Raw genomic sequence first — 12745 nt, forward strand, 5'->3', positions numbered from 1 at the left:
ATTATGTTTTGGTTTAAAATACCCAGTTTTGTCACCACAAATACAGCTGGAAATGTCCCAACTTATTAAAGATATCTGGTTTGGTCACAATGGTAACGGCTGGTATGGTAATGTCTCAATGTCTCACCAAAAATACAAGATTATGTTGCCACAAACACTGAAAATGCCTTGACATCTCATTAAAGATATCTGGTTTTGTCACAACAGACACAGCTGGAAATGTCTTGCTAAAATATCCTATTTGGCTGTTACGAAAAATGACTAGAGATGTCCTGATGTCTCACCAAAAATATTGGTTTGATCACCACAAACACGGCTGAAAATTTCTTGTCATCGTGTTAAAAATACCTGGTTTATTGCGACAAAAATGGCTGGACATGTCCCAACATCTTGTTAAAATTACTCTGTTTGGTCACCACAAACACGGCTGGAAATGTCTTGATGTCACGTTAAAAATATCTGGTTTGGTCACAATAGACACAGCTGAAGTGTCTCGATGTCTTGCTAAAATATCCTACTTGGCTGCTACAAAAAACGTCTGAAAATGTCCTGATACTTTACTAAAAATACCTAGTTTTATTGTCACAAAAATGGCTTGACATGTTCCAAAATCTCATTAAAAATACCTGGTTTGGTGGTTACAAACACAGCTGGAAATGTCACTGGTCAAACAGCGTGCTGTTGCTCAGCAGCCTGCTTGGCAGCCATCTTGCCTAAGTGTCACGCCATCCACCATCCCTTCCTCCTGATGTAACTATGCATGTAATCTGAGCTATGTAACTTTAGAAATGCTAATATGATACACATATGATACATGATAACACATACAAATGTAACATCGATGGTTTGCAGAAACGTATAAATGCCAACATTTTATTCTGGTGACCGGCTGATAAGAGAGCGATACCTGGACATGAGGAGGGGCACTGAGGATAAATGTGACCGCACTGGCTATGTCTTCTGCTTTCAAACACTGGAACAAGTAGAGAAAAGAGGAATTATTGATGCAACAGCGCTTGGATATTTTCACTTTGTGAAATACATCTTGTGACTCTCAGTCAAATGCTTACTTTCATACTCTCATACACCGCAGCTGCTTTCTCTGGATCGCTGTTGTGGTGCCGGAAGGCAAACTCAGTCTCCACTATTCCAGGAGATATACACTACAGGGCAGGAAAACACATTACACACGGACATAACCAAAAGGATAAGTGCATACTGTATGTAGAGCCATTTATACAGTGGTGGAAAAAGTATTTAGGTCCTCTACTTACAGTAACAATAATAATAATGATAACTTTATTTGTTGAGCACTTTTCGATCTGAAAAGCAAAGTGCTTTGCTACACCAACATATACACTTAAACATATGTGTGTGTGTGTGTGTGTGTGTGTGTGTGTGTATATATATATATATATATATATGTATATGTGTATGTATATATATGTGTGTATGTATATATATATATATATATATATATATATATATATGTACCTTTAAGCATGCATACATAAACACATGGCTGCAAACACACACACTCCCCCACACACCAGAAGTCTATCAACTGTCAGGAGAGGCCAATCTGTAAAAGCAAGTTTTCAGATGAGATTTAAAGACGTGAACAGTCAGCTGATCTGACGCTCAGTGGGAGCCTGTTCCAAAGCCGAGGAACAAGACCTGAAAAGGCTCGATCAACCTTTGTCTTAACCTGGACTCTGGAACAGTTAGAAGAGCCAGACTAGCAGACCTGAGGGGCCTGTTTGGATGGTGCGTTGTGAGAAGCTCAGCTATATAGATCACTGAGCTGTGGTGGAGGGGAAGTATAAAACTGCGTAACATGAAAAGTACCTCAACTTTGTACATAAGTACAATACTTGAATAAATGTACTTAGTTACATTCCACCTCTGTGTTAATGTGGTCTGATATGCGAGCTGCAGCACAGGCTAAAGAAAATCCTGCACGCTCTGCTGGTGAATAACCAACTCACTGTGGCTCTGATGTGGGTGTTTGCCTCTCGCAGCTCTTGCCGTATCCCCTCAGTCAAAGCAGTCACAGCGTATTTAGTGGCACAGTAGAAATGCTCATCAGCACTCGGCACCACTCGATGCCCACCCATACTGCAACAGGGAGATAAAGAAACAGATGCACAAGCCGGCAACCACATACTGTAGCTGGGACTTGATCAAACCCCAGCTTCTGTTTACGTGTCATGTTTTTTAAAATGCCTCCACTTGCTCATTTATACGACAAGATTTCTCACAGAGCCCGAGGTGACGTCTTCAAATTATACATTTTATCCAACCAACAGTCCAAATCCAAAGATATTCAGCTTATTATCATGTATGACAAAGAAAAGCATCAAGTTCAGCGCATGTAGAGGAAGAGGGACAAGAGAAGAGAAGAGCGAGAGACACGCCAAAGAATACGACAAAGTGTAGAGTGTGGGATCATTACAAGTTAAAACAAAAACAGTTCAGTGTGTATTGTAAAATGGAGTTCGCATACCACAATAGCACATCCTCAATGCTACATCACCTGAGTAGAAAACATCAAGCATATGCACTGAGTTCGCCAAGCGGCCAAAACCACCCTGAACATACTGGCTGAGGTGTTTTCAGATTAATCTATACATTTGTTCTTGGATTCAAAGGTCATCTGTATGGCTTACCTGTTAATATTGATGATGTGGCCGTCGTCCACATTCCTCTCCTTCATTGATTTGTACGCCTCACGGGTGCAGATAGACAAGGCTAAGACATTCACCTGCAGGGAAGGTGAAGACAGCAGTGTCATTAATGTTTCAGACAATCTATAAGTACAAATAGCCCAAAATTCATGCTGTGTGGAAAAAAATGAGTAAGTTGATATCATTTGCAGAATTTGCAATATTCAAGAATGCCGTGTGATGAAACTGTATCAGCTCAGGTGACTGATATTTGCTGGGTCACTGTGTTAGACCAGCTGAACCTGCTGTTCCCATCCAGCGTGTGGCCTCTAAGCTGCTCCCGTAGTGACACTGATAGACGGCAGGTTAAAGCCATCATGGTGGCAAGACAGGGGGAAGTGACCAAACAAGGTCAGCATGGAGATTAAACACAGGCTAAAAATACACACTGCTGTACACACGTTAATGTGGGCTGCCATGACAACAGATGGACGAGTGTTGCGAATGTGGGACTCTGGAGACAGAGACTTTAGAGCAGGGGGGGTCTTCAGTGGTCAAGAGCTCAATGAATCAGAATGTAACGTCCAAACAAGAGAAATAGTGCTGGCTTTCATTAGTGGGCCTCTGCTGTGCCAGAGCGTCTCCTCAGAGCCAATGAAGCAGCCTCTGTGAGGGGAGGGGACCTCTGAGGGAGACCCATGTGTCCACTCTTATTCTTTCAACAACATAAGCTCACAAACTGTGGACGACTAATTCTGCTAATGTGACCTAAAGATATAAAATACTGTTGGTTATAATGAAAAAGACCTTCTCAAAATAATGATATAGTATCTCAAAATAATGAAAAACTCAATATTTTGATTTAGGCATATTTTGAGATAAGAAGTTATTATTTAAAGCAAATTTCTCATCATTGAAAAAAAAACCCATGTCATTATTTTTTGATTCCAAGTCGTTATGTTAAGAAAGTTTCAAATTCATCTGAGACACTATGGCACAATTAAGTCATTATTTTCAGATACTTAGTCGTTATTTCATCATATAGTCATATTTCAAGAGTTTATCGTTATTTTACAATACTAAGTATTGTAAGAATTTCTTATTATCTTGTGATACTAAATAATTTTGAGAAAAAATAGTCAATACTTTGTGATATTAAGTCATTAATTTTTAAACTTTTTTTAAACTTAATTATTCTGAGGAACTAAGTCATTATTTGAGATACTAATTCATCATTTTGAGAAACTATGTCATTATTTTAAGATACTAAGATGTTATTTTTAGGAAATAAGGCATTTTGAGATACTAAGTCATTATGTCTAGATACTGCGTCATTACTTTGAGATACTAAGTCATTATTTCAGTCCACATTATTTTGAGAAACTAAGCCATTATTTTGAGGAAATAAGTCATTATTTTGTGACACTAAGTTATTATTTTGTGATACTAAGTCATTTTGAGATACTAAGTCATTAGTAAGAGGAACTAAGTCTTATTTTGAGATACCGAGTCATTATTAAGAAGAACTAAGTAATTTTTAAAATACTAAGTCATAATAAAAAGGAACAAAGTCTTATTTTGAGATACTAAGTCATTATTTCAGTCCACATTATTTTGAGAAACTAAGCCATTATTTTTGAGGAAATAAGTCATTATTTTGTGACACTAAGTTATTATTTTGTGATACTAAGTCATTTTGAGATACTAAGTCATTAGTAAGAGGAACTAAGTCTTATTTTGAGATACTAAGTCATTATTAAGAAGAACTAAGTAATTTTTAAAATACTAAGTCATAATAAAAAGGAACAAAGTCTTATTTTGAGATACTAAGTCATTATTTTGTGGAACGAAGTCATTACTGTCAGGACCTAAGTCATTGTTTTGAGATACTAAGTCATTATTTTGAGATACTTAGTCATTATTTTGTGGAACTAAGTCATTATTGTCAAGACCTAAGTCATTGTTTTGAGATACTAAGTCATTATTAAGAGGAACTAAGTCTTATTTTGAGGAACTAAGTCATTATTTTGAGATACTCAGTCATTTTTTGTGGAACAAGTCATTATTGTCAGGACCTAAGTCACTGTTTTGAGATACTAAGTCATTATTAAGAGGAACTAAGTCTTTTCGAGGAACTAAGTCATTATTTTGAGAAACTTAGTCATTATTTTGTGGAACGAAGTCATTATTGTCAGGACCTAAGTCATTATTTTGAGATACTAAGTCATTATTAAGAGGAACTAAGTCTTATTTTGAGGAACTATGTCATTATTTGTGATACTAAGTCATTATTTTGAGGAACTCATTTATCATTTGATAGTAAGTCATTATTTTGTGGAATCAAGTCATTATCTATGATATGATAAGTTATTAATTTGAGATACTAAGACATTATTGAGGAACTAAGTCATTATTTTGTGATACTAAATCATGATTTTGGGATACTAAGTTGTTATTTTTTGAAGTAAGCCATTATTTTGAGGGACTAAGTCATTATGTTGTGAGTATGTTGTGTTATGAGTCATTATTTTAAAAAACTGTCTCATTATAATGAGGTACAGGGTCTTGTTTTCATGACAATGGCAGAAATGGGCTTCCATACCACATAGAAGACTCACACTGGGCAGCCATATCAGCTACTCCTTCTGCTTTCCTGCTTGAGTAGCACAGCCATAAAATCAATATGCCATAAACATAGGGGGATAATTCCTCTGACTATCTCTATCCTAAATAAATATGTTTCTCTCCAGCTTGTTCCAACCTAAGAATCCCTATCTGTGTGTCTGTGTGATCCACCCACATCGATCATGTTCCTCCAGCCCTCGGTCTTTCCGCTGAGCAAGGGCTCGTTGTGTGCCAGTCCGGCATTGTTGATGCACACGTCCACACCCTTGTGCAGCGTCTTGATAGCTGAAAACATGGACAGGATCTCCTCCTCGTTGGACAGGTCACACTTGTAAGGGATCAGTGTGCCGCTGTAGCCTGCACTCTGACATTCTGCTGCCAGCTTCTGAAAACAAAGACGAAGAAAAAAAAAATCAGAGCCAATTTGACGACATACTTAACAGATTTGTTCGAGGATGACAAACACAACATTTTAACACTATGGGTTGCCATACATTTATCATCAGGACTGAGACACTGTTAGGCAAGAGCTAGAAATGATTAACCTGCAGCACCCTACCCATTCAGACACTGAGGAAGCAGCGAGAACGAGCAGCCATAAAATCAACAGCACATCAGCAGGGGACAACCTTACAGAACAACCTTACAGTGAAGGCAAAATCACTCCAGTGTCTTTTCTCTACCTGATAATAAAAAGCATGGTAACTGAAATTCCATTTTCTACCAAATATCTAAATCAGGACCCGAGATGAGAAGAAGCAAGCTCTGCACTGACGGGTTGCCTCTTCCTTCGGGACACAGCTGGGCCGAGCCAGCTGCAGGCTGAGCAGGCTGCACTCCAACCAGGTCAGCTGGCCGTCCACTACTGTGAGGTCTGATACATACTGACACAGATCCCCCTGCCAGGCACAGCTGCACCAGTCACCTGATGTCTTGCTCTGGGTGCCAGTCAGACAGGAGGGGGCGTGGGTGAAGAGGGTGGGGCTGGTGATGATGCACAGCACTGTAATACTAAGCTGTGCGAGCGTCTGTGCAGCCAGAGGGACAAAATATTTAGGAATTCGACATGTAGATGCACTAAAGGTAAAACTGACCCACTGAACTTTTGTGATGGCACATTTTGATGTATTGGTCTTATTCAATACATGAAGTTGCATTCAGATACGTCCAGAGTGGGGGGTCAGGGTTTTGTAATGTGCTACCTGCACCCACCCGACCCATCATGAGAGCCAATCCACACCACACAACACACAAAAATATGCAATAATCAACCACCTGAACCTGACTGCAAACTGCCATCTGTATACATTAGAGCAGCACAATTGTCAGGGTGATGACAGTGGTCGATGACTGTCAACCATGGGTGATGGACAATGGCATTTTTTGTCTGATGTACTCCCACAGAACCCTCAGATGAGGTCAGACTCAGAACTGATTGCTTATCAGTCTGATGATAATTTAACTTCTGGGGGCAATGGTAAATATTTCAGGTTCAGGGTTCAGGTGCAGCTAGCAGATATCTGGATAACATATCTGGGCCAAGACTTCCTCTTCTGTGTGCTGGTCATTGTTTAAAGTCAACGTAGCAAACTGAGATGTGAAAATGGGATGGACAATCTACAAGAAAACAATCATTGATAATGAGAATAAACATTAGTTGCAGCCCTAGTTCATCAAATTAATTAGTGTCTCATGCGTCTCCTTGTACCCCTGGTTGGGAATCACTAACAATATAAACAACCAACAAATTAATGTTGGTTTGGTCTCAGTCCCACATAAAGAAACAGCAAGGTCTTATTTCCAGATTCATCCATCAGAGCACCAGTGGACATCTCGTGCACAACATGTGACATGTGATAACAGACCAGAATTTAGAGCAGCCATGTGACATGATATCTACCTGAGTACCTGAGAGGGTTGGGCTGGTTCTTTCAGTCCAGCCAGGCACACAGTTAACAGACTCACACAAACTCCACAACTCTTTCAACTATTTCGTATAGTCGGCAACACATGACACATTCATTCTGTGCATGGATGATGAGTACTGAACCCTGCTTTAAAAGCAATGTGAAGAACGTTGTAAAGATAATAAGTACATGTTCATAGCTCACAATGCTGAGCAGGGCTTTGGTGATGCAACTAATCCCTGACAAGAGGCAGCATGACCTAATGCTTCATAGGTTTCTATCTGAAATTTCATGACTGTTAACAGTCTGAATATGAATGAAGAAGCAGCAACATGTACAGAAAGGTGACTACAGTAGGATCTTCTGTTAAGTGTCTGAAACCTGGACGTTCAGTATATCTGCTGATCGGCTACTGCAGCCACTCCTTAAGGAACCAACTTGTGAAGCCTGCTTTTTATAATCAGGATGAAATTGGATTGAGGGATCATTTGGGCTTTTTTTCCCCGAACAAATACGTAATAGAGTGAATGCACCCTCTCTCACACTTGGAGTGTGCAGATTTCCCTGCTCTTCCTCTAAGCTGTTTAACTGGGATTATCCAGAGAGAAGGCATTACCCGCATAAAGCTGTCAAAATGCTAAAACACTGAAAACACTTGTCTCATCTGTAAAGACTAAAACCAGCTCTTCTGCTTGTGTTGCAGACAGGTTAACGATTCCCTTTTGTCCATGTGAAAGCTGTTGTGATGTCTTTAAACGTAAGTATCTGAACTGCATTTAGACCAAAGATCTTTACTTCACACTTGCCTGAATCCCTGAAGGGACAGGAAGACAGACTGGTGGAGAGGCTTGTCTTTATTCAGAAAGGAGGTTAACATAAAGAAGAAGCCATGCCAGTCTGCTGTTAGAGGGGGAGAATGAGTTGTATTACTGAGGTTTAAGTGGGAGCAAACAGGCTGTGATCTTGGTCCAACTACAGGAAGTCTCAGGCTGTGAATCTCTCTGTGTGTTTCTGTGTGTGTGTGTGTGTGTGTGTGTGTGTGTGTGTGGGTGAGTTCTGGCACCAGCTGTACTGCCATGGCCAGTACCAGCCCTCAAACTGGCCACGCCTACAGCAATCGCACTATAGCACGCCGTCCCACAGATAAGCAGCCAGGCCTGAACGATGTGGCAGCAGCACACGATTCATTCATCACGATCCAAAATGAAACTGGATATCCGCATGTTAAAAATGTTTGGTTTCACACCTTTAAAGCAGGGATAGAAAATGAGAGTAAGAACACCACACAACACGTCTCTGAGACAGACTAACACACAGCAGTGCTGCTAAAGGAGCCTCAGAATAAAACTGAAGATAAGTATGCTTGAGGGTGAGGTGTACGAGGCGTCCACATACACACCCATATCAATTAAATGCAGCATCAGATTCCAGTGAGCCAAAATGTGCACAATATTCACAGAAAAACTTCAGAATTTTCAGAATAAAAGTAATAAATTTACATTTAAAAAAAAAAATGTGGACATTCTCTCAGATTAAAGTTGCAAATTTATGAAGAAAATTACAAATTTTACAAGAAAAAAAAAGTTGCAAATTTATAATTTAAAGTTATAATTTTTTTTTTTTTTTGATATTTTTTGGGGCATTTTTAAGCCTTTATTTGATAGGACAGACAAGTGTGAAAGGGGGAGAGAGAGGGAGTGACATGCAGCAAAGGGCCGCAGGCTGGAGTCGAACCTGGGCCGCTGCGGCAACAGCCTTGTACATGGGGAGCCTGCTCTACCACTAAGCCACCGACGCCCCTAAAGTTATAATTTTTAAGTTTAAAATTTAAAGTTGCAAATTTAAGATGAAAAACTTAAAAAACTGGCTCCACATTTATATATTTTTTATACCTACAATGGTCCTAATGTGCCATCATATATTCTGAAGTACTTGGAAGTACTTTCTTGTTTTTCTTTGGACAGTCCTCATACAAGCCTATTTTCATATCATTTGTATTATCAGTTGTTTTCATATGGTTTTGTGGGTGGTTATGGAAGACTGCACAAACAGCTCTGAAATGCAAATAAAATCGCTGTTTGCTATTACCCAGACAATCTTGATAAGATCAACAATGAACGATAAAAATTCTTACAATTCAAAAGACAGATGATGTTATAACAGGTCATAAAGCCTTTACGTGTTACAGTAATGGGTGTACATACACCCACACAGCACTCTTGGACACATGTGTACATGCCTACATCGTCACATTCACGGCCAGTAACCCCTGCAGCAGGCTGTTATATAAGGTCTACAATGCAAGGGACATCAGTGTCCCACACCATGTTCATCAATCATTCACCCACTCACGTGGAACTGGTGTAAATGGACCAGCAAAACAACTCGCTAGAGAGGAGGAAAGAGATAAAAATAAAGATGCCAAAGTGCTAAAGGCAGACAAGCTTTTAAGTGGTGAGCCAGATCAATAGCACAAGGCAGCAGCCGTGAGCAGAGAGAGCTGAGAAATTAGATTTGTCTCAGGTTAACTCAGGAGGCCTCGCAGACAAAAGATGGATAGTGTTATAGGCCACTGTGCCTCCTCTTATTCCCTAAAAAGACTGGTAGGTGGTTAAGGTTAAAAAAAATATCCAAAGATGTAGTGCAGCCAGACTCTAGCCAGTAACCCCTCCTCTCTTAATCCTCCCTGCCCCATCTCTTTAGTACCTGTGACATACAAAACTATTTTGCCTGTCATAATTCATTTTCATCCTCATTACTGAGACTGTTGTCCAGCAAACACAAAAAAGTGTGCAGACGGAGGGAGGAGCGGAGGGAGGGAGGGTTGGCAGCCAGAAAGTGAAACAGAAGGACAGTGAGAACACAAAAAACCTGAAGCATTAAAGTGGACTAAAACACAGTGCCATTTCAGATTGTTTAAGGCTCAATCCTCATACACTTCTTGCCCCTACCTCTCAGCCCTTACCCCTCTGCTTCACACGCTCATGTCTAGGGGCAGGGTGAAGTGTTCAGGCTAGATGACCCTCCAAACAGAGGTTTTTCAGAAGCATATGCCAAACAAAGAGTTATAAGAGATCATCGGCACAAGCACCAACAGAAACCCACAAATGTATTTTCTCCGTTAGTAATAGGGATACACGATATTGGATTTCTTGCCCATATGCCGATATATAACAACTCATTTGGGCAATAACCAATAGCCAGGCCTGAACGATGTGGCAGCAGCACACGATTCATTCATCGCGATCCAAACTGAAACTGGATATCCGCATGATTTCTTGCCCATATGCCGATATATAACAACTCATTTGGCCAATAACCAATAGCCAGGCCTGAACGATGTGGCAACCAATACCGATAGCCTATATCCACTTTTTTCCCCCAACTTAAATTTAGTAATCATCAAGTCTCTTCTGTAGTGGAATTAACATCATATTATACACACATACTCTTATCATGACAGCCCACCAGCAGATGGAGACATGAAATATAATGCTTTTCAATGTCCGTAATATTCATACATTTTGCAAAAGAAAAAGCAGCCAATATCAGCCAGTATAGATGACGTGCCGATATTATCGTGCATCTTTAGTTTGTAAAAATTTAAAAATTACAATAACTACTACTTATCTAATGATTATGGTTTACTTTTATTTCAATGTATTGTGGTCCAAGCATTACAAAAAAAAAAAAATCCTTAGTAATACGCTGGTGTCTTGTTAGCTAACTAGCTCACTAGCAGGAATGTCAACGTTTAACCATTAATCGAATAACTGCAGAGAAAACTTCTGACTGGTTACTTGTGTCAGTCTATTGGTTAAATTTGCTACTCTTCACTTTACTGCTCTGTGCACCATCCTGGTCTGGTGGGAGCTAATGTTAACTAGCATCGCTGTTCATTTGGCAGTTATCATTTGTAATGCTGTCCCAGCAACGATGCCATGGAAACGTTGTGCCCACTCTCTGGTCTCCCACTAAGTCGCCCTGGTGAGTAAGTGGCTTAATTTTTTTCCATAAATCCCCTTATGCACTGATAACTGTGTTATCACTGTTAGCACCGTTAACACCACTAGTGGTGCTAACATATTTAACGATGCTAAAGCCGTTTTGTGGCTCAAAATGAAGCCGCTTACTCACTAGGGTGAGATCGGAAGGTGGACACTATCAGTGTGTCTCAACTCACATACTTCTGTACTAAACACTTAATATTTTGAGTGCACAAGTGTGCTAAGCGCGTTCACATTGCATAGTACAGGAAAATGCAGTGTACTACTGGCACGCTTGAAACGGTCCAAAAGTTTAGTGTGGAATGATGGAGTCTTCTCACTCTCATCGGTCGCCATCTTTGCGATGTATCAAACTTCTCAACTTTTGACATGGCGTCTGAGGACAACAAGGAGACTGTTAGTTATGCACATTTTTTGCACCAAGTGTCACAACTGTTGTGAAATAAAAGCCGTTAGTAGTGTTTGTTGGGTCTGTGATGACTTGGTACTGCAAACGATAATCGAGCGCTAGCGTTAGCTTGCTAGTTTACCTTATGCTTATGTTGGTTTGCTAGTTAACTAAGCTTGCTAGCTAACGTTAGCATTGTTATTGCTGATTTTTGCATGATAGTCTTGCATTCTGCCATATTCCCATGTCTCATTCCCTCCATTTGATGGAGTACAACACCTGAAATTTTACTAAAGTCCAGCAGTGAAGTTGCTGCACCTCGCTAATATCAGCGCAGACTGACAGGCTAGGAGCACGGGTTGCTAACAGAACACCGCTAATGGCCTGGTAATGAAGCGTTGTTCGTTTTTATTGAATGACTTGTTTGATCGATTGATACCGTGACACGAGTTGTAAATGATTGCAAGCATCCATGTTTTTTTTTTGTTTTTTTTCAATACCCATCGCATAAAAGAAAAATGTCACTGTGGAAATACCATAACTAACATAGTTGCGGCTGTTTCTGTAAACGCCACTGATGATGATACCGATGATGTATCAGGGACTTGATGGGTTGTCCACCTTCATAGGGGAAGATTTCAACAACACCTTGTAACTCGGTTTTAGGGGCCTTACTCTATAAGAAGAACAGCAGCACAGGACGGGTCATACAAGCACAGTCTCAAGAGAAAATCCACCCAAAAGATAAATTCACAAAAGATTAATTTAGTACTTTTATCTTTACAAGTGTTATCACTGGAAATTTGAGAAACACTCGCCCCTAAAGCCATTAACTAGAGAGCCACAACTGTGTCTAGAGATACCAAGAAATCACACCAGGAGCTACTCCACAAAGAAAGTAGGTGATGTTGATTTATTTTTCTGAAAAAACTAACGAGGATGTCTCTGAGGAACACGTCCACTTGAGACACTTTATTCTGTGAAGCCCTGTCACTCATTATCCAGCCGAACTACTACTGTGTGACATAAAAATAGTCTTTTATGTTTAGCCTGAGCACAATCGTACTGGGCGGCGGGTCAAAGGTGACAGTCGGCTGTGTAATAGGATTGCAGCAGGGTAGAAGGGATAGTGGTGTGATTATCTCTCAGAGA

The 12745-nt window shown here is 40.1% G+C and overlaps 1 protein-coding gene across 1 annotated transcript in view; it reads right to left on the reverse strand.

Annotated features, from left to right (window-relative positions):
- Window positions 1-12745, reverse strand: part of dhrs11a (dehydrogenase/reductase 11a) — a 36295-nt gene that overhangs the window by 3489 nt on the left and 20061 nt on the right. The window contains exons 2-6 of the mRNA XM_049592408.1: window positions 5467-5676; window positions 2670-2764; window positions 1989-2118; window positions 1071-1163; window positions 908-973 (exon numbers count right to left, since the gene is read on the reverse strand). Of these exons, the coding sequence (XP_049448365.1) occupies window positions 908-973; window positions 1071-1163; window positions 1989-2118; window positions 2670-2764; window positions 5467-5676 (594 nt within the window). The remainder of the gene's footprint in view (window positions 1-907; window positions 974-1070; window positions 1164-1988; window positions 2119-2669; window positions 2765-5466; window positions 5677-12745) is intronic.

Source organism: Epinephelus fuscoguttatus, linkage group LG12, assembly GCF_011397635.1.
Source record: "Epinephelus fuscoguttatus linkage group LG12, E.fuscoguttatus.final_Chr_v1".
Classification (NCBI taxonomy): Eukaryota; Metazoa; Chordata; class Actinopteri; order Perciformes; family Serranidae; genus Epinephelus; species Epinephelus fuscoguttatus.